At 52.7% G+C, this 21,272-nt stretch overlaps 2 protein-coding genes across 2 annotated transcripts in view; one reads left to right on the forward strand and one right to left on the reverse strand.

Annotated features, from left to right (window-relative positions):
* LOC309819562 (uncharacterized protein C19orf44) overlaps nt 1-11,200 on the forward strand; it is a 25,017-nt gene extending 13,817 nt beyond the window's left edge. Inside the window, exons 5-9 of the mRNA XM_082649838.1 lie at nt 1,978-2,392; nt 4,094-4,189; nt 5,574-5,740; nt 8,112-8,193; nt 10,940-11,200. Coding sequence (XP_082505964.1) covers nt 1,978-2,392; nt 4,094-4,189; nt 5,574-5,740; nt 8,112-8,183 — 750 coding nt within the window. The 3' untranslated portion in view covers nt 8,184-8,193; nt 10,940-11,200. The remainder of the gene's footprint in view (nt 1-1,977; nt 2,393-4,093; nt 4,190-5,573; nt 5,741-8,111; nt 8,194-10,939) is intronic.
* CHERP (calcium homeostasis endoplasmic reticulum protein) overlaps nt 8,210-21,272 on the reverse strand; it is a 21,999-nt gene continuing 8,936 nt past the window's right edge. Inside the window, exons 8-17 of the mRNA XM_082649837.1 lie at nt 20,398-20,653; nt 17,483-17,658; nt 15,241-15,676; nt 13,685-13,923; nt 12,516-12,649; nt 11,751-11,837; nt 11,206-11,349; nt 11,003-11,119; nt 10,421-10,515; nt 8,210-10,144 (exon numbers count right to left, since the gene is read on the reverse strand). Of these exons, the coding sequence (XP_082505963.1) occupies nt 9,951-10,144; nt 10,421-10,515; nt 11,003-11,119; nt 11,206-11,349; nt 11,751-11,837; nt 12,516-12,649; nt 13,685-13,923; nt 15,241-15,676; nt 17,483-17,658; nt 20,398-20,653 (1,878 nt within the window). The 3' untranslated portion in view covers nt 8,210-9,950. The remainder of the gene's footprint in view (nt 10,145-10,420; nt 10,516-11,002; nt 11,120-11,205; nt 11,350-11,750; nt 11,838-12,515; nt 12,650-13,684; nt 13,924-15,240; nt 15,677-17,482; nt 17,659-20,397; nt 20,654-21,272) is intronic.

Genomic DNA, 21,272 nt, shown 5'->3' on the forward strand with positions numbered 1-21,272 from the left:
AAACAGATGGAGAGATATACCATGTTCTTGGATTGGAAGAATCAACATTGTGAAAATGACTCTACTACCCAAAGCAATCTACAGATTCAGTGCAATCCCTATCAAACTACCAATGGCATTTTCCAGAGAACTAGAACAAAAAATTTCACAATTTGTATGGAAACACAAAAGACCCCGAAAAGCTAAAGCAATCTTGAGAAAGAAAAACGGAGCTGGAGAATCAGGCTCCCTGACTTCAGACTATACTACAAAGCTACAGTCATCAAGACAGTATGGTATTAGCACAAAAACAGAATATAGATCAATGGAACAGACAGCCCAGAGATAAGCCCACGCACATATGGTTACCTTATCTTTGATAAAGGAGGCAAGAATATACAATGGAGAAAAGACAGCCTCTTCAATAAGTGGTGTTGGGAAAACTGGACAGCTACACATAAAAGAATGAAATTAGAACACTTCTTAACACCATACACAAAAATGAACTCACAATGGATTAAAGATCTAAATATAAGGCCAGACACTATAAAACTCTTAGAGGAAAACATACACAGAACACCCTATGACATAAATCACAGCAAGATCCTTTTTGACCGACCTCCTAGATAAATGGAAATAAAAACAAAAATAAACAAATGGGACCTAATGAAACTTAAAGACTTTTGCACAGCAAAGGGAACCATAAACAAGACGAAAAGAAAACCCTCAGAATGGGAGAAAATATTTGCAAACGAAGCAACTGACCAAGGGTTAATCTCCAAAATATACAAGCAGCTCATGCAGCTCAATATCAAAAAAACAAACAAACAACCCTATCCAAAAATGGGCAGAAGACCTAAATAGACATTTCTCCAAAGAAGATACACAGATTGCCAACAAACACATGAAAGGATGCCCAACATCACTAATCATTAGAGAAATGCAAATCAAAACTACAATGAGGTATCACCTCACACCAGTCAGAATGGCCATGATCAAAAAATCTACAAACAATAAATGCTGGAGAGGGTGTGGAGAAAAGGGAGCCCTCTTGCACTGTTGGTGGGAATGTAAATTGATACAGCCACTGTAGAGAACAGTATGGCGGTTCCCTAAGAAACTAAAAATAGAACTACTGTATGACCAAGCAATCCCACTACTGGGCATATACCCTGAGAAAACCATAATTCAAAAAGAGCCATGTACACAATGTTCATTGCAGCAGTCTTTACAATAGCCAGGAGATGGAAGCGTCCATTGACAGACGAATGGATAAAGAAGATGTGGCACATATATACAATGGAATATTACTCAGCCATAAAAAGAAATGAAATTGTCATTTGTAGTGAGGTGGGTGGATGTAGAGTCTGTCCTACAGAGTGAAGTAAGTCAGAAAGAAAAACAAATACCATATGCTAACACATACATATGGAACCTTAAAAAAAAAACGTTCTGATGAACCTATTCCTGTCCCTACGTTCTGATGAACCTAGGGACAGGAATAAAGATGCAGATGTAGAGAATGGACTTGAGGACACTGGGAGGGGGAAGGGTCAGCTGAGAGTAACTTTGACGTATACACCAGCAAATGTAAAATAGATATTACATTTATTTTACATTTATCCCTAGTGGGAACAGCTGCATAGCACAGGGAGATCAGCTCGGTGCTTTGTGACCACCTAAAGGGGTGGGATAGGGAGGGTGGGAAGGAGATGCAAGAGGGAGGGGATATGGGGATAAATGTATACACATAGCTGATTCACTTTGTTATACAGCAGAAACTAGCACAACATTGTAAAGCAATTATACTCCAATAAAGATGTTTAAAAAAAAAAAAAAAGAGTTCAGCTCACGATACTCAGCCTGCCTAAATCTAGGAAGGACAGCGTGGACCCTCACCTCCTGGGCCCTTGGGGTGTCCTCATCCTAACGCAGTTGTATTCCGAGCTTGTTCCTTCGAAAACACTTTCCAGTGACCTCTGCCATCCTTTGTTTTAGAAAGGTCAGGGGGAAAAGGCATCCAGCAAAAACCCCTGGGCTGGGGCCCCCCGCTCTGGAAGCAAGATTTCTGAGTGCCTGAGCCAGCGGTCCGTCTCGTCCCTTGGACCCAAGGGCACTTCTAGCCTGGGGTCAAAGTCTCAGGAACCTACGGCCAGCACAGTGAGCTCGGCTTATTCGGATGATTTTGAAAAATCCCCCAGTCCAACAGCATCTGAGTCGACGCCCCATTCTGAGGAGTCTCCTGACAGGACGCTGGCGACTTGGTCTGAATTTTCTGCAAGCCTGAAGACAGACCTTCCTCCACCAACTCCCAAGTCTCGGAAAAAGTGGGCCAGGGGTGTTACAAGAGTCATGGTGAAGGAGATGGCTGTGCAGACCCTCGATCCCGCCTTCACCTACCAGTGGGCTAAGGGTAAGCATGTTGGTTGGAGGAGGGAGGGGCAGGCCAGAGGCAGCGACAGGCAGGAACCCTGGGGCCAGGAGGTCTGGGTTGTCGTCATTAGTCAGCTGGGGGGACCTCAGCACCCTGTTTCCTCTCCCACAGAAGAGGGGGCTCCTTGGGTACTCTCCACTGTCTTCCAAGCTCTAAAACACTGAAGGGTTTCAAACCAAAGACTAAGGCAGTGGTTCTCAGCTGGGGTGATCCTGGCCCCAGGGGACAGACATCGGCAAGGTCTGGGTGACGGGAAGCCTATGGGTGGAGGCCAGGAGTGCTGCTCAACATCCTGCAGTGGCCAGGACGGCCTGGCCAGAGAGTGACCGCGCCCCAAATGTCAGTGTTACCCAGGGTGACAGGAACCGCCTTCTGGGACAGCATGTCCTCAGGCACTTTGTGGGGCCCCAGCATGGGGGCTCCAAGGGCTGCTGTGTTGCCCAGCTGGCTGGTTGTCTGAACTCGCTGCGTTTGTCGGTGGATTCTCTTCTGGGGTGCAGCAGGCACTGCTCATCTTTTCTCGTGTCCCCAGCATTGGTCTTGGCCCTTGCGGATGGAAAGGTCGCTTTCTTTTAGCGAGTCTCCTGCTCCCTTTTCTTGTCTAGACAACACCCGCAATACGGACGGAGCTTGTTTCCAGACTGTGCGCTGGGGTGCGGTTCTCCCTTTGTCTGTTCATTTGGATTTGGGGGCTTAGTCATACCTCTGCTGGGACCTCACACGTGGCTGGGGCGTGACTGTTCTGTTTCTCAGGGAGGAAGATCAGTCAGACGAGCCAACTCAGATCACTGGAAGGTGTTCAAGGGGATTTTAAACCCTGGTTCTGTGTCCCTCTCCAGGTCCTCCTGCTGCCTTTCTGACAGCCTAGCCTGTGGGCAGCAAATGTGCCCATTTTTGTTTCTTTTTTTGCAATTTAAAGAGATGGACACGGGGTGGGGGGAAGGGCAAGCTGGGACGAAGTGAGAGAGTGGCATGGACATATATACACTACCAAACGTAAAATAGATAGCTAGTGGGAAGCAGCCGCATAGCACAGGGAGATCAGCTCGGTGCTTTGTGACCACCTAGAGGGGTGGGATAGGGAGGGTGGGAGGGAGACTCAAGAGGGAGGGGATATGGGGATATATGTATATGTATAGCTGATTCACTTTGTGATACAGCAGAAACTAACACACCATTGTGAAGCAATTATACTCCAATAAAGATGTTTTTAAAAAAAAGTGAAAAATAAAAAATAAAGAGATGCTTTCATAAAACATTGGTGGTGCTGATTTCCTAGACGCGGCCTGACTTTGAAAGGAGGGAGAAAAAAGGCAGCATAAATCAGCCAGCCAGTTAGAATCCAGGGAACATTCCGAAGCCCTTAAATAGCTGTGGAAGGAGGGCAGAGCCAGGGGAGGGCACAGTGCCACAGTTGTCAGCCGTGCTGAGCTGTGGTGACCACTTCAGCCAGCACACCTGACTTGTATATTGAACAGGGAGAACCTACCAGAAAGATGGAGGCAGGTTTGGGAAATTTTTAAAAGGGGTAACGGTTAAAAAAGCAAGGAGGGTGGCCATCACATTCAGAAAGAGAAAAGGACAGATTCATGTAGCTTATTTCAGCCTCACACCTGTTGATGAGAAAGTTATTGCTCTGAATCCTGCCCACTCACCTCTCCCCCTTTGTCCTTGGGACAGCGGCCGGCGTAGCGGCCATCGGACCAGCCCTGGGAGGTGCCTATGTGGACCCCTCGCCCATCGCCAGCCACGTCATCAGTGCGGACGCCATAGAAGGTAACAGCCCAGCTCACCTTGTGGGTCCCTTAGGTCGAGGACACCGATGTTGGACAGAACAGGAAGGCTACCAGGAACATACCTATGAGCCTTCCACCCCCACAGGGCCATCTTTATTTTGTGTGTTCCCCTCAGAGCCTTTCTGTCCAGAATCCATAGGTGTTTTCCTCTGGAAGACACTCAGCCAGTACTGAGCGGCCCAGCCCTGTGGACGCGACACTTGCCTCCTTGCTGAGTGTGGGAGAGTCGTGGGGCCCTGGGGAGGCCCAGCCCAGCCTTGGGCAATAGGAAGACGCCCAGCAGCCACCTTGGGAAACCCAGTCTGTGTCAGGTCCCGCAGGGCTGCTGATGACTCGCATGACACAAGCAAGGATCCATCTAGAACCTGCTTTTTTCCCCCCATTTCCATTTTCTTAACATTTTTAGAAGATGAAGATATTAAAATATATTGGTTGTAATATGTGAAATATTTATATTCTTCAAAAAAATCTCCTGTTTTTAAACACAATATTAACCTCAACAATTTTTCCATGTTACTGTGTAGTCTTAGTAATGATCATTTTTAACAGTTGCAGTTATTTTTTTTTTAATTTTTTTAATTTTAATTTTAATTTTTGGCTACAGTGGGTCTTCATTGCTGAGCGGGGGATACTCTTTGTCACGGTGCGCGGGCTTCTCATTGCGGTGGCTTCTCTTGTTGCGGAGCACGGGCTCTAGGCGCGCCGGCTTCAGTAGTTGTGGCGCGTCGGCTCAGTAGTTGTGGCTTGTGGGCTCTAGAGCGCAGGCTCAGTAGTTGTGGCGCACGGACTTTGTTGCTCCACGGCATGTAGGATCTTCCCGGACCAGGGCTCGAACCCGTGTCCCCTGCATTGGCAGGCAGATTCTTAACCACTGCGCCACCAGGGAAGCCCCGGTTGCAGTTATTTTTAATTGTACTTTTATTTAATTATTATATTTTAATTGCATTTTAAATTATTTTAATTATGTGTTTAAAAATTCATAGTGTAAAATTTACCCTCTTCCGCATTTTTAAGTGTACAGTTCAGGAGTGTCAGATTCGCACTGTGCGGTTGCAGTTTGGGGAGCCGTGTCACTGGCCTTCTTTCCTTGTGTTGGACGCCGAGGTGAGGCTTCCGGTTCTGCCTGGGAGCTGAGCTGAGGGTGTGAGATCCACACAAAGTCAGCGAAGAGAGCGGTTCCTTTACTACTGAGTAGAGAGAGGCACAGAATAGGCGAGTTCTTTGCTGCTTCTGAAGGTGGCAGCAGCTGCAGAGAGCATCCCGACACAGTCCACGGTTGGGGGCTGCAGGGCCCTTGCGGGGAGCGGGTCTGGCCAGGGGGATGGGGCCCCGGGGGCTGCCGACTGACACGGAACCCGGTGCAGCCCTGACAGCGTACAGCCCCACCGTGTTCGCGCTCAACGATGTGCTGAAGCAGCAACTGAGCCTGACACAGCAGTTCATCGAGGCCAGCCGGCACCTGCATGCATCCCTCCTGCGCTCCCTGGACCGGGACTCATTCCATTACCACACCCTGGAGGAAACCAAAGAGGTGACCATGGTGCAGCTAACCCTTCCCGGGAAAGAGAGGGCAGGCAGCTTCCCACGCTCAGCCCGGGGTGGCGGGGACGCTGGGGGCCCCGCCACCTTCACCTTCAGTCCTCGTGGAAGGAGTCCTGTTCTCTCTTTGGCCATGACCAGGGCTGATGCGGGGCAGGGGCACTGAGAGCCAGCCGCAGCCCAGGCTCTGTGTGACCTTGGACCAAAGGTGACCTCCTCGGTGAGGGTCCTGTCCCTCTACCTACCGTTCCCGTGGGCCACCACAGGCAGGGCCCCTCTCCTCAGTCCCAAGGGCTAAGTTCAAGAGATGTCACACTCAGCTCTATTTTTCCCTCCAAAATTTATTTTTTTGTCTGATTACAAAAAGTATTGTATAAAACTTTTGTTGGAGATATGTAGCCTATAAAGTTCTCCATAATTTCAGAGATAACTATTACCAACTTGATATATAGTCTTTAGATTTTTCCTATGTAAAATATAAACTGTTATGTACATGTACAATATTATATCTTACATGTTTTATACTATGTATAAAATATATAGAAGAGGTATAGTATTTATATATAATAACATGATATATATATTTCTTTACAGAAATGGCATCATACTATATGAGTTGTTCTGCATGGTGATTTTTATCATTTTATCTACAAATATTTCAGTATATATTTCTTAAAAATAAAGACTTTAAAAAAATAGTCACAATGCCAGTATACCAAAACCAAATTAACTTTTCTTTTTGGTTTTGCTTGTGGGATCTTAGTTTCCTGACTAGGGATCAAACCCGTGCCCTTGGCAGTGAAAGTGCAGAGTCCTAACCACCGGACAGCCAGGGAATTCCTGCAGCATTTTTTTTTTTTTTGGCTGCGTTGGGTCTTTCTTGCTGCGTGTTGGCTTTTTTCTAGTTGCAGCGAGCAGGGGCTACTCTTCATTGTGGTGTACAGGCTTCTAATTAGGTGGCTTCTCTTGTTGCAGAGCATGGGCTCTAGGCGCGCGGGCTTCAGTAGTTGTGGCTCGTGGGCTCTAGAGTGCAGTCTCAGTAGTTGTGGCACACAGGCTTAGTTGCTCCGCGGCATGTGGGATCTTCCTGGACCAGGGCTCGAACCCGTGTCCCCTGCATTGGCAGGCAGATTCTTAACCACTGCGCCACCAGGGAAGCCCTAAGTTTTCTTGATATCATTAGATATCCAGTGTTCAGATTTCCACTCATCTCATAAAAGTTGTACCTTTTTCTCCTGTTTATTTCATCAGTGTCCAAAGTGGTACATCAAGATCGTTTGGGGCTTCCCTGGTGGCGCAGTGGTTGAGAGTCCACCTGCCGATGCAGGGGATGCGGGTTCGTGCCCCGGTCTGGGAAGATCCCACATGCCGCAGAGCGGCTGGGCCCGTGAGCCATGGCCGCTGAGCCTGCGCGTCCGGAGCCTGTGCTCCACAACGGGAGAGGCAACAACAGTGAGAGGCCCGCGTACCGCAAAAAAAAAAAGATCATTTGATGTCTTAATCTAGAGCAGTGGTTCTCAGCCCTGAGCAGCGTCAGACCCCTGAGGGCCTGACCACTGGGGTTGTGTTGGCAGCAGGGTGGGCCTAGCAGTGGGCGTTTCTCCCATGGGCCCATCGGGGACCCACTTTGAGAACCACTGCTCTAGAGGTCTTCCCCCCTCCCCCATCTCTTTTGTTCCAACCTGTTTTCTTCCAACCAGTAAACTTCCTTGCAGTAAACTGCAAGGAAGTTTACTGGTTGGAAGAAAACAGGTTGTCCTGGGACTTCCCTGGCGGTCCAGTGGTTAAGACTCTGCGCTTCCAATGCAGGGGGTGTGGGTTCGATCCCTGGTTGGGGAACAAAGATCCCACATGCCGCACGGTGTGGCCAAGAAAAAGAAAGAAAATAGGTTATCTGACGGTTTCCCACATTCTGGACTGGGCTGATTGCTCCCTAGTGGGGTCCTTTTAACTTGTTCCTCTGTTGGATGTGCATCAGTTGATTGGATGCAGGCTGAAGTGATCTGACTACGTCACCTGCCTGCAGCCCACGTGTGGCTGCCTGCTCTCTGCTCCAGGTCCACACCCTGAGAGTGGCACCCAAGTCCTTCTCCCCAACCTGTGTCCTCTGAGGGCACCCCGGGTAGCCCTGCCCCTCACCACGGTCCCTTTTCCCTTCCAGGCTCAGTCAAGTCTCACCCCTTGCAGGGTACCTGCCCGGAGGCTGCCTGGGTTCACCTCTCCTCTTCTGTTTCCATTGCCACCTGGCATCCCTTCATTTTTTCTGTTAGCCCCTGGGGATAGGCACCATCTCCAGGACCCAAAGCCTCAGTAGACTGAGGCAGCAGTGGTGATGGCTTCCCTGTGTGTCCTCTGCCCCACAGTACATCAGGCAACACAGGCCCACCCCGCTGACCATGGAGGAGGCCCTGGAGGAGGTGAAGAAGGAGCTGTGAACGCCGGGAGGTGAGACAGACTCATGGGTCTAAGGAGCTGGTCCCGTAAACCAGCCGTGATGCTCACACCTTAGTTCCCAGGGGACATTCCCAGTGGTGGGGCAGGTGGCACCCAGGACTCACCTGAGAGGAATCCCAGCTGCAGCCTTTTCTAGCTGAGTAGTTGAGCCCTCCCAGCCCCCATTTCCTCAGTGTGCATGGCACCTGAGAGGATGTACCACAGGCCAGTGGAAATGGAACCCCAGGTGGAGCTGTCACCACTCGTGGCAGGACAGAGGATGCCAGCCTGTCTGGAGCCACGAGGAAACAGGACCAGGCGTCCACGCCGGGGACTCCCAGGAGACACCAGGGCAGAGCTTCTGACCCGACTCCACAATTCAGACAAAGTCTGCACTCAGGACGCACCTCCTCCCTCCTCAGCCTGAGCACGCTTCTTGACTTAAATACACAGAGGAAAAAGGTCTTTAAAAAAAAAGTCTTTATTTGAAGGCAAAACAGTAAAATCCACAAGAAATTGTTAACAACACGTTTACATTTTATCCTGAATCAGACACGTTTGAACAATTCACAGCTACAGGAAATCTAGAACAAAATCAAATATTTTATCACATCAGGTGGAAAAGTTGGAGAAAATTTTGCATCTCATTGAAAAGAATTTTTCAAAAATGTTTCTGTACAAATAAATGGCACCGCACCAAGCTGCCTGCGGATGCTGAGTGCAGCCGATCCCAGGCGGTCACTCAGCAGCTCCTGGCAGAGGCGGCTCCCTCCAGCCTCACCTCCCTTTGGGGGCGGCTTGGGGCAGGCAAAGGAAGTGATAGCAGGAAGCAGGGCCGGTGGTCGCTCTCCACACTCTGGATGTGAATGGGCCGTTGCACGTGAGTGCTGGTGTGCGGGTTCCTCTCCGTGAAAAACACAAGTAGAGACACTAAGGGTACATATTCTCCAAGGGCGTCATCATTATGTGACCTGGAGATGCCTCAGATAAGTTTCTTCAGAACCTTTTGTTTCTGCAGGGAACAGCAAATGGCTAACGTTCAAACAAAAACAAAAACAAAAAACAAAACAAAAAAAACCACTTCAACTTAAACAGCTTAAGTAACTAAGGGCTAGTATGTCTCAGAGGAATCAGGTTTCAAATTATCTCACTGGGTATCAACCTAGATCAGTATTTTTTTCTAAAACTAAACCATCTGGAGTAAAAATGAAAACCCTGTTTAACTTTGCAAATCAAAAAGGTTTTGTTTTTCCGTTTTTAGAGTGAGCAGTACCAGCGCCTGGCCTGAGCCTTCTCACAACACAACTGATGGGGGAGTGGGAGGGCCGGCCCCTTGGGCTGGGCTGGCGTGTGCCCTCAGGGCCCCTCCTCCATGCACTCCCACTGGTTTTAGAGGCTCAGGCTGAGGGGAGATGTGAGACAGCCGTTCCTGCAGATGACAAGAATTCTTATCCAGGGGCCTTATGTTTCTCGCTTCACTGTCCAGGGAAATAAGCTCATGGTCGAGTTGGCTGGGCATCTCCTCGTGACTCTTGCTGCTACGTTAGAGCTGGTTTGCAGGTGGGGCCTGGGCCTTCCGCGCCATCAAGCGTGGCACTCGTCACAAGGCCTGCCGAAGTCTTCCTTCTCTTCTGTCGCTCCCCACAGATGGAGACAGTGTGAGAACCGAGCTGTCCCTACCATCTTCCACTGCCAGTAAGCCAAGAAGGGTCCAACCGTCCTCGCTGCCGGTGGCCGGCCACTGGCGTGGCTCCCTGCCCACGCCGCGCCTACTTGCACTCGTCCCTGGCCTTCATGCGGGCGATGAAGGAATAGCTCTTGTTCCTGCGGTAGTTCTCGTAGGGGTCGTCCAGGGCCACACCCACGCCCTTGTACTGGTCCCACTTATCCCGGACGTCCCCCCCCTTGATGGGGTCCTGGATTCCTTGCTCTTTCACGCCGAGGCCGCCAGATCCACTCCAGCCTGAAGAAGAGAGGGATGAGTGGTTACGACCCACAGAGGAAGCTGAAATTGTGGTGCATTTACCCTGACATGAAGTTAAATGGAAATGCGTTTGGAGAGTCAAACGACATGCAGACGTGCAGTTTATAAATGGGGAACTAAGGGTAGTAAGAAAGGACGCTCAGTAAAAACCCTGCAGGCTCAGAAGTTGGTCATGAGTTGGAGCTTCCTCTGACTTCATCATCCCCCAACCCTGAATGCCCAGAGCGGATTGTTCTGTCTTCCCAGGAACCTTACCCATTTTCACCAGCATCTGATGTCCTTTGTTCTCTTCCCCGAGCCTGGAGTCAGGTATAGGAGGTGCTGAATTAGAACCCAGACCAGCCGAGGAACTAAAATTAAGACAGGTTACGTCTTTTAAAAAAGAGCTGATACATTTATTGGAATGAAAACTTAGAATATTACAGCGTGTAGCTTATACGTAGGGTCACCAGCGTGAGATGGACACACACACACACATTTCGTGTCTCTAGCTTTCTTCTTTATCCTCTTCGCCGGCAGATAAGGGGGTTCCCTAAGACGGCGGCCCCTGCCTCACACTCAGCGGCACAGCCAGGCCACACTGGACCAGTAAAACGGTTAGAAAATAGAGAGCGCAGCCACTGCCTCAGGCTTTACAACGTGACTGCAGAGGTAACAGCGAGGTGTGAGATGAGGTGCCACTGTCACTGTGCTAGTGCTCAGGGGCCCCGAGGTGCTGCCTTGGCGCGGGCCACCGCCAGCGCGTCTTCTAACAACACGTTTCAACATTCACAGCAAAGCATCAGAGGGTTCCAGCGCTACCAGAGGTCATTCTGACAGTTAAGACAGAAATCTTACGGCGGGGTGGGGCTCCTGGACCGCGACCGACGTCTCCTTCCCGGGGAATAGGACTTGGACCGAGAGCGCGAGCGGGTCCGGGAGCGGCTTTGTGAGGAGCGTGATCGGCTGCGGCTCCTGCGGGGCCAGGGGAGAGGAGGCGGGTCAGCGCAGCTGCTGAGGAGCCTCAGGCCTTGCATCCCAAGAGGCGGGGCCCTGCCTACCTGGATCTGGAGCGGGAGTAGGAACGGGAGCAGGAACGAGACCTTGACCTTGAATAGGAGCCGGAAGACTTGGAGGACCTCGAGTTGGAGCGGGAGGAGGAGCGCCCTCGGCTTTTGGATCTGCTCCGAGACCTTGAGGGTCCGCTGCGGGGACAGGCCTGGTGAGCTGGAGCCCCTCCATGGACTGCGCCCAGCCCGCCCCAACCCCCAACTCTAAAAGACCCCTGATGTGCCCAGTCCAGGTGCAGACACACCCTTTCACATCAGGGTTGAATACAGACAATGGCAAGCTTCTCTCTCGTACTGGTGTTTTAACTTCGGCCTTGTGGGAAACAGCTCCTGGTGGCTCACAGCACCTTTATCGTAGGGTGCCAGGCCCACGACCCCGGCAGAGGCCAGAGCTGACCCCCCTTTGCCTGTGCCGGGCACGACACCACAGCTCGCCACAGGCAAAGGCAGGGCTTGCTCCCAGCTGACCTAGGACGAGATGCACTGCGGAGGCCTGACCTCCACACAGGTGGTGGGGTGGGCGTGTGCGCTCTTACCTGTTCCTCTTCTCCTGGCCTTTCCTCCGCCGGGCCCGCATTTTCGCTCGGAAGAACTCATAGAGGCCGTTCTGCTCCCAGCCTTCACTGTAAGACATGGGCGTCCCCTGTATGAACGCAAGCCTCTCTCCCACAGGGAACTTGTGAAAAAGTCACCAGGAATAAGCCCTACCCGACAGGCCTTCCCTGTTTCACTCAGGATGCTGAGCAAGGCCCAGCACAGAAAGCACTCGGGTGGTCATTGCCACAGGGCTGCCCCTTCTCAAAGGAGCGACCAGGCCCAGAGGCCAGGCCGCCCGCTGGGAGGTGGAGAGGCTGGACTGCACTCCCAGCGCTTCGTGGCTCCCACGCCTTTCCACGCTGGGCTTTCTCCAAATAGTTGAAGAGGGTCTCAGGGTTATTGTAACTGGGGACAAGGAACTCTTGATTTGTAGGTGGATAGGCCCGTGGCCCCAAACAGGGCAGAAGGCGATTTTAACTGAAGCGAGGAGGCCGCTGGAGGAGGGGATCCCGAGGTAAGCTCTTGTCCTGATGTCGCTAATGTGGTGAAAGCCTTTTATTTATGGCACACATCACGCAAGCTGGGGGAGAAACGGCATCTCCTAACCACACTTTCTCACCTGGGCCTCACACCGCCCTGGGTGGAAGGTGCGACAGTTCGGAGTCTTTCTTGTGAAGCAAACTGAGGAAGACGGGCCAGGAGAGGGGACAGGGGCCTCCCCTCCCATCACCAGCCCCAGCGCCTGGTCTCCCGCAGCCCCGTACCTGTTCCTGGGTCTGTCGTGTGAGGGAGGGCTGTAGAAGGCCTCCACTGCCGCCAGCAGCCTCTCACTGGGTGGCATGGGGGGTGGGAGGCGGATGTCTTTAGGATCCAAAGGCTTGTACTCGTGGTCTTCCAGCTGCAGCAGAGAACACAGCTGTCACTGCTCCCTGCTGGAGCCCATCCAGGGAACTGCGGGGGCTGGGGGAGTTGGGGAGTTGGGGAGCCGGAGAGCCGGAGAGCCGGAGAGCCGGGGGCAGGACACAGTTGCCCTGCGCATCAGAGTGCCTCATCCGGCCTTTCCTGGGAAACCCCACCCTCCTGGAGGGTTTGGCCACACCAGTACTTCAATTCCTAAATGGGGTGGTTGAGGGCTCCATGGAAGTCGATAGAAGCTACAGCATTCTCTCTACAAAAATGCAGAGGAGACGTGGCCTCCAAGCTCAGGTGAAGGAAAGACCCCTGTTAATTCACCGACACGCCGTGGATCCCAGACACCCTCCCCTGCCAACCACCGCCCTGTGCCCAGGCGCCTACCCCAGGGGCCCTGCTATGTGCCCCTTTCTCTGCTCCAGCTCCTACCCCGAGGGCAGCCCCGCTGGCCCCTCTGCCTCCCCTTGCTGCCCCAGTGTGACCTGTCTCAGCTTCCAGTATGCTAATGTCTCAGAGGGGCCGGGGAGTGGCAGTGACCAGTACAGCCAGCATGACCCTCAGAGCGCCCTGAGCGCCAGCCCTGGCTCCCTTCTGACCCCCTCTCCTGCCTTGCTCACCTTGCTCAGCTGGAGACCACCCCTTTTCTGAGAAATCCCTGTCATCAGCCCCTGGGCAAGGTGGCTTCCAAAGGCCAGGACCAAGAGGACCTGCACCTCACGCCCAGCCCAGCCCACTCTGAGCAGCTACCAAACTTGCAGCCCCAGGAGGGAGGCTCGGAGGAAGCAGAGGGGGACACGGGCCTTGCTCGCAGCCACATGTGAGCACGCGAGGTGGTGCTGCTGGCTCAGGCACATCCTCTCTGACTACTTGTCAGGCTCGCTGGGGTGCGGGAAATGAGAGGGGCAGGGGCCCTGGGAAGCAGTGTTTTGTAGCCAATCGGGAAATGGGTTCCACCTGTGAACTTTCCACGTGGAGACCGAGCATTCAAGGCTAAGCTTGGCATTCAACTCTGCAACATTACCTTCACAAGGGGGGCCATCAGCCCGGCAGGGAGATCGAAGTAGGGCACGTTGGGGACCAGGCTGGGGTCGTCGTGGTTGATGTGGGGAGGGCCCTGTCGCCGCATATGAGGGGGCTGCCCGTTGAAGCCGTGGGGAGGAGGGCCGAAGTCAGGGTGCTGGGGCCCACCCCAAGGTGGGTGCTCGTTGATCCCAGGGTGAGGCATGCGGTGGCCAGGATGGTGGTGAGGGGGTCCCATCTCTGCAAAACAGAAACTTGACTCAGGCCTACCGCAAAGTCGAGAGCTGGGCAACGCCAACAGCCCGGTCGAGATCTCCAGGGTAATAAGCGCCAGTGGAAAGGGGCTCAGAGTGGGGCAAGGACACCCACACCCACTTCCTGGGCAGCCCTGCCCAGCACCAACCCTCCGGCTGCTTCATTCACTGCTCAGGGCCACACAGCAACGGGGGAGGAGCCGGGGCTCAGAGTGGCCTGTCCTGCACCCATAGCAGCACCTGACAGACCTCACGGGTGAAAGAAGGAACCACAAGGGAAATCACATAACCTTCAAACAGCCATGTTATGAGCCAAACCGTGTCCCCTGCAAATTCACCCCCAGTACCTCAGAACGTGACTGCATTTGGGAATGGAGCCTGTAATGAGATGACTACTTTAGATGAGGTCCTATGAGTGGGCCCTGATCCAATACTGACTGATGTCTTTCTAAGAAAAGGAGATTAAGAGACAAACACACACAGAGAAGACCACGGGAAGACACAGGGAGAGGACAGCCATCTACAAGCCACGGGGAGAGGCCTCAGTAGAAACCAACCCCGCTGACACCTTAATCTCGGACCTCCAGCCTCCAAAACTAACTGTCAGAGAAGAATTCCCTGCTGTTGGAGGCACCCAGTCCATGGGACTCTGTTGCAGCAGCCCCAAGACACTCACACAAGCAAGAAACCTGCTACTGGTCTCCAAGCTCAATTTACAGCCAAGAATGGATTTGAGGATAAAGATTGAAGAGTAGGAGAGTTGAAATGAAATTTTTTAGTAAACACAAGATTGAGAAAACTAAAGATTCTTCAAAAAGAAAACAGAACACCTGACGAAAACAGCAAGACGAGGAGCAGGGAATGGCACAAGGGCTGCCGGGCCTGGACTCAGTGGCTCGCTCACTACCTGTCTGTCCACCGTGGGGACTAGGGAGTTCCTTTTCCTTTCAGAACCCCACCGTCCTTCCTCTTTTGCGAGATACAGGGCCTCACACCTCAATAGCTGGCCTGGTGCCTTGGCGGTGCCCACACCAGGGTTGCCGGTCTGCCCTCCTCTCCCCACCTTCCTGAGGGACTGAGCTGGGCTCCTCTGGCCCTCCTCCTGTCACCCTGGCTCAGGGCACACCAGGCCACACGGCAGGACCGCCAGCAGTGCCACCAGCCCGCTCAGAAGGCCGGTCCGTCAGGCGCCTCTTCCAGGCCCTGCCGGCGAGTGATCTGACCTTCTCAGGGATCACAAGGCAGGAGAGGGACGTGATCCCTGGCCCGAGGACGGTGCCCCCGAGGGCGACCTTGCACTCACCGGCTTGGAAGTCCCCCTGAGGGTAGTCAAAGCGGTGAGGGTAGGGCGGCCGCTCGAAGGGGTGCCGAGGGGGGAAGTCGTCCTGCATGAAGCGGGGCGGGAAGCGGTTGAAGTTGTGTGGGTGTGGCGGCTGGCTGAACTGCGGGTGCTGCTGGTGGGGCGGGAAGGGCCCGCGGAAGTGTGGTGGCCGCTGCATGCGGAAGGGCGGCTCCCGCTGGCCCCCGCCCCAGGGTGGCTGCTCGTGCTGGCTGTTCCAGGGGCCCTCGAACTGGTTGTTCCAGTTGGGGTCGGGCTGACTGTTCCAGGGGGCGTCGCGCTGGCCATTCCAGCCAGGGTCCCCACGCTGCTCGCCCCACATTCCCTCGTGGCTGTTGTTCCAGGGCGGGCAGTGGGGCGGCCCGCCCTGGTGGTGTGGGTAGGGGGGCTGCTCAGGAGGCTGCAAGGCAAAGAGCAGACGTGAGACCCAGCCTGCACTGGGCACGCGGGGCACCCAGCAGACACCTGCCGACCTCAGTCTCCGGCGGTGGAGGTGGCCCGGCCCCAAGCACAGCACCCCCCGGAGCTGCAGGCCTACAGCCTGGCTGGGCGCTGCCACCTTCACTCTGACGCGTGCAGAGGATGCTGTGGTGCCCGCCCGTCCCCCAGGCCCAGACTCTCAAGTGCTGTACCTGCACCTGGGCTGGGGAGCACCCCCTGACCCCATGCCTGATAGAAGCTGGGGGATGAACAACAGCCCACGAGCCCCTCAGTGGGACAGTGCAGGGGTGCGGCCCCACCACTCCCAGGGCACAGAGGCTGAGCCGCAGGGCCCACGGCAGAGCCCGCCCTGACGACACCCCGTCCCTGCCTGTTCTCCCTTCCCTGTCACTTCTCTTCCCTACGCTGCCTCCTGGGGTCACCTGCCCTCTCACACCCTTATCTCAGAGTCTGCTGTGTTTCCAGGAAATGGCTTTCTGTAAGTTGAAGACCATAAGCCCTGGAGCTTGCCCAGCTGCTGCTTTGAAGACTTAAAGAGCCAGGACTGCAACCCAAACTCAGGGCCAGGGTGGCCTGTGCCTGGATGAGGCTGCCCAGAGGGCCTCCTCTAGGGTCAGGGCTGGGTGGCTCCACTGACCACAAGCACAGGGAGGCCGGCCCCGGCCGCCACACCCTCAGGTTTTCAAGAGAAGCCAAGAAGGCAGATTTTCAATATGGCAGCTATTTCAATATGTAAGACGCCACGTGGGCAGCCCAGGCTGTGGTTTCCTATTGTGGACTGTGGGTGCACTGCTGGCCTTCAGTGGGGGAGCCCCACTGCTGTGAGCCTAACCTGCCGGTCCCCAAAAAGACTGAGCCGGGAGGCACTAGGGGCATCTGTTTCCACACCAACGAAAGGAGGGAAGTGCCCCCGCATGAGAGGGCACCCAACACTGCAGGGCTCACAGCAGGCACCCAGAGGCGGGAGCTGTCTTTGTGGGGATGCCCCGTCTTTTGTGATGTTAAATCTCTTGTCCGGAAGCTGAGGGTGGGCTGGGGGGACTCACAGCCATGACACTGCACTTGCCAGCCCAGAACTGTCTCCCTTACGCCCCCTCCACACAGGGTCAACCAGGAGGGCCACGTCCACCATGCCTGGTCGAGAGGCAAGTGGACACCCAGAGCTAGACCGGATTGCTCTACCCAGGTCCAGTGGCCAGAGAGCAAGCTGCGGGGTGTTTTCCAGTCATGTTATGCTGGATGAGAATGACCCCTGCCCTGGCCTAGAAGTTTCTGACTCCAAGGAACCTGGAGGGAGAGAAGAATGGACCAGCACCCCAGTCCCACAAAATGCTGCTAGCCTGGTATTTCTGACCTTTCCTTTCCTTACGAAAGCACCATGTTCTTTCTAGGGTGATGAGATGTTGACACTGCTGGTCAAACGAGTTAAAAAGGGAAGGAAACAAATCGCCTTGCTGTACTTCATGGTGTGAAACTTCTCAGCATTCACAGGAAAATGGGGACCTGTGTTACAGAGAAGCCCAGAAAACCAAACCTCCCGGGAAGGATGTAAAGGCCCAACTTTCTTCCCAGCTCAGTTCCCATACTTCGGGGAGACTATCACCTTCTTGCCACCCCCCCAAACCCCAGGCCCTGCTGCAGAACCTCGTTGCCCAGGGAGCCCTAAAAGCCCATCAACCCGCATAGCAGCCATCACCCACCTGCCTGCCGTCCAGTTGAACCCAAGTGTGCCCCACCTGACCCTGCAACAAGTTCTAAGAGATACCTGCTGTTGGCCCCAAGGAGCAACGGGGTGAGGCTGGTCAAACCACGGGGGCTTGTTAGGTGGGATCTGGTCATGGGGCCCAGGGCCCCGGGGGCCGGTGGCAGCAGGGTCCTGGACCCCTCCTGAGGCGTCGTACTCGGAAGAGCCGGGTATCTGGATAGGAGGCTTGTTGTCATCTAGAACCAGGCAAAAAAGCACTCAGAGAAGGTGGCAGCAGGAGGCCCCAACCGAAATGATCTTCAGCAAGCACCCAGGGCCAACCCAGGCTGGGCTTACTGCCCACTAAACCCTTGCTTCTTGACCCCACTGAAAACTGCCATTGCCTCCGGGAAGGCAACACGAAGAGAGGCCTGACCTTGGCCAGAAAACACCCCTCACTCCTTTGAACGCTTTACAATAAGTATCCTACTTATTGATCGATAAGCCATATTGATTTTACTTTGCTCAATAATTTTTATCAATTAAAATTTTTATTTGATTTTTGGCCGCGCTGGGTCTTTGTTGCTACGCGCAGGCTTTCTCTAGTTGCAGCGAGCGGGGGCTACTCTTCGTTGCGGTGCGCGGGCTTCTCATTGTGGTGGCTTCGCTTGTTGCAGAGCACGGGCTCTAGGCGCATGGGCTTCAGTAGTTGTGGCACACGGGTTCAGCAGTTGTGGCACACGGGTTTAGTAGTTGTGGCTTGAAGGCTCTAGAGTGCAGGCTCAGTAGTTGTGGCGCACGGGCTTAGTTGCTACACGGCACGTGGGATCTTCCCAGACCAGGGCTCGAACCCGTGTGCCCTGCATTGACAGGTGGATTCTTAACCACTGCGCCACCTGGGAAGCCCCCATCATCTCTTTATTAAGTACCCTTTTTGCATGTAGTTGAAAGATTTCTTCCCATCTGATGTGAGATTTTCTGGTATTAAACCACCCTTATATATTCCTGAGACATATCCTATTTGGTCATGACACATCTTTTAAATACTTTGCTAGATTTCACCTGCTAAGACTTCACTGGGTTGGCCAAGAAATGCCTTCAGTTTTTAAGTAAAAATAAAAGACACGTTTTTCATTTTCACCAAGAACTTTATTTTTTTTTAATTAATTTATTTATTTTTGGTGGTGTTGGGTCTTCGTTTCTGTGCAAGGGCTTTCTGTAGGTGTGGCGAGCGGGGGCCAGTCTTCGTGTGGTGCGCAGGCCTCTCACTGTCGTGGCCTCTCCTCTTGCGGAGCACAGGCTCCAGAAACGCAGGCTCAGTAGTTGTGGCTCACGGGCCCAGCTGCTCCGCAGCATGTGGGATCCTCCCAGATCAGGGCTCAAACCCGTGTCCCCTGCATTGGCAGGCAGACTCGACCAATACGCCACCAGGGAAGCCCCAAGACCTTTACTGAACAATGTATTGACCCTTTTGTTCCACTACCTCCTGCCATTTTTCAGGCAACTTCGTAATTCCATCTTCCCAAAACTTTTTATCTTTTTGAGCAAAGGACTGTTCCAGGTGCCTTTTACAGTGTTCCAGGGAATTGAAAATTTTTCCATTAAGAGAATTTTGTAAAGACCAAAATAAATGGAAATCCGAAGGTGCAACGTCTGGTGAATACAGCGGATGAATCAGAACTTCCCAGCCAGGCTGTAACAGTTTTTGGCTAGTCATCAAAGAAGCATGCAGTCTTGTGTTATCCTCATGGAAGATCATGCATTTTCTGTTGACTAACTCTGGACGCTTTTCGTCGAGTGCTGCTTTCATTTGGTCTAACTGGGAGCAGTACTTGTTGGAATTAATCGTTTGGTTTTCCGAAGAAGCTCATAATAGAGGACTCCCTTCCAATCCCACCATATACACAATGTCACCTTCTTTGAATGAAGACCGGCCTTTGGTGTGGTTGGTGGTGGTTCATTTCACTTGCCCCACAATCTCTTCCTTTCCACACTATTGTACAGTATCTACTTTTCATCGCCCGTCACATGTTTTAAGAACGGAACGTTTTCATTATGTTTAAGTAGAGAATTGCATGCAGAAATACGGTCAAGAAGGTTTTTTCACTTAACTTATGTAGAACCCAAACATCAAAGCGATTAACATAACCAAGTTAGTGCAAATGATTTTCAACGCTTGATTTGGATGTTCTGAGTATGCTGGCTATCTCCCGCGTGGTATAACGTTGATTGTTCTCAATTAATGTCTTAATCTGATCTTTATCAACTTCAACTGGTCTACCCGATGGTGGAGCACCGTCCAGCGAGATATCTCCAGCACGAAATTTCGCAAACCACCTTTGACACGTTTTGATCAGTCACAGCACCTTCTCTATACACTGCAGAAATCTTTTTTTGCATTTCGGTTGTGTTTTTACCTTTCTTGAAATGATAAACTGTAATATGTCGAAAATGTTGCTTTTTTTTTTTTTTTTCTATCTTCAGTATTAAACGGGCTACACAAAAATTCACCAATTTTGATGTCTTTTTTAAAATGCACGCTGATATGACAGCTGTCACATACAATCTAACAAAATTGTTTTGAATGAAGTTAAAGACAACTAAGTGCTATCAGAGCCATCTTATGGAAAAAACCGAACGAACCTTTTGGCCAACCCAATATTTACTAATTCTTCATCTTTGCTCAGAAGTGACACTAGGTTACATTTTTCTTTCTTTCCCTGTCCATGTCCATCTGGTATCAGTTATCCTAGCCTCGAAAATTGACTTAGAGAGCTTTCCTCTCCATTCTCTGGGATGGTTTGTATAGGAGAACTGTCTCAGTTGTAAGGGCGTGGTTACACTTACCTGTGAAATTACCTGCCTGGTGCTTGTAAATAGATTAGAATCTGCTCCTCGGATTGGGCCTGAGACCACAGAACCAGACCCCTTCCTGGGGGAGGAGACTGCTTTCTGGAGGCTGCCTCCTGGGGGCAGGTGCTCAGGGAGCCACGTACCAGGCTGGGTGGTTGGCGGGATGGCCGGGGCAGGCGTGGGGGCGGGGGGCGGCGCAGGCGGCGGCGGCGTGGCCTTGACTTCAGCTTCCATTTGCGGCATCTGGATCTGCGGCTGCGGCTGCTGCTGCTGCTGCTGCTGCTGCTGGGCCAGGCTGTTGACAAACTCCTCATGCTGTGTCTTGAGGGTCTGGATCTGCTGCTGGAAGGCCAGCTGCACTGGCTGGACCACCGAGGAGTACTCATTGATGAGGGTTGCCTGATGGAGAGCAGGGCAGCCGGCACTCAGGACATGAGACTCAAGGTCCGAGACCCTATGGAGCAGCACGGGGACAAATGCCTGGGGAGCACCCAGAAGGTTGGGGTGATGCTACGGGCAGCAAGGCCCAGGGACCCAGGGCAAGCAGGCGATTGTCACGTAAAACAATCAACTTGAGCTTGACAACCACAGAGCATCTCAATCTAGCCGGACTTGGTGACTTTTGGTGCTGGGCAGTTTAGAATTCCCTAACAATGCGAATAAGCAAGGACAGCCGTGCCCTGGAGTGCCACGCAGACATTAAAATCCCACCACTGACAAACGTCCTAGGACATGCTCACAGGCGGTACTTCTTACTCACTGTATGGCTTTGAGCAAGTCACAACCTCCCCGGAGCCTCAACTTCCTCACCTGTAAAATTGGACAATAACGGGACCTACCTCCGAGGACTCGGGGAAAATGCAGTGAAAGGAACTTGGGTGACTCAGTAACCATGAGCTGCTACCGCCAACTCAATAGGAGAAAAGCAGTGAATATCACTGTGGTATGGTGGTATGAGCCCATTTTTATTTGGTATGAGCCCATTTTTATTCATCAATTAAAAAAAGGGAGTAAAACT

The sequence above is a fragment of the Grampus griseus genome (assembly GCF_964374135.1).
Source record: "Grampus griseus genome assembly, chromosome: 3".
Taxonomy (NCBI): domain Eukaryota; kingdom Metazoa; phylum Chordata; class Mammalia; order Artiodactyla; family Delphinidae; genus Grampus; species Grampus griseus.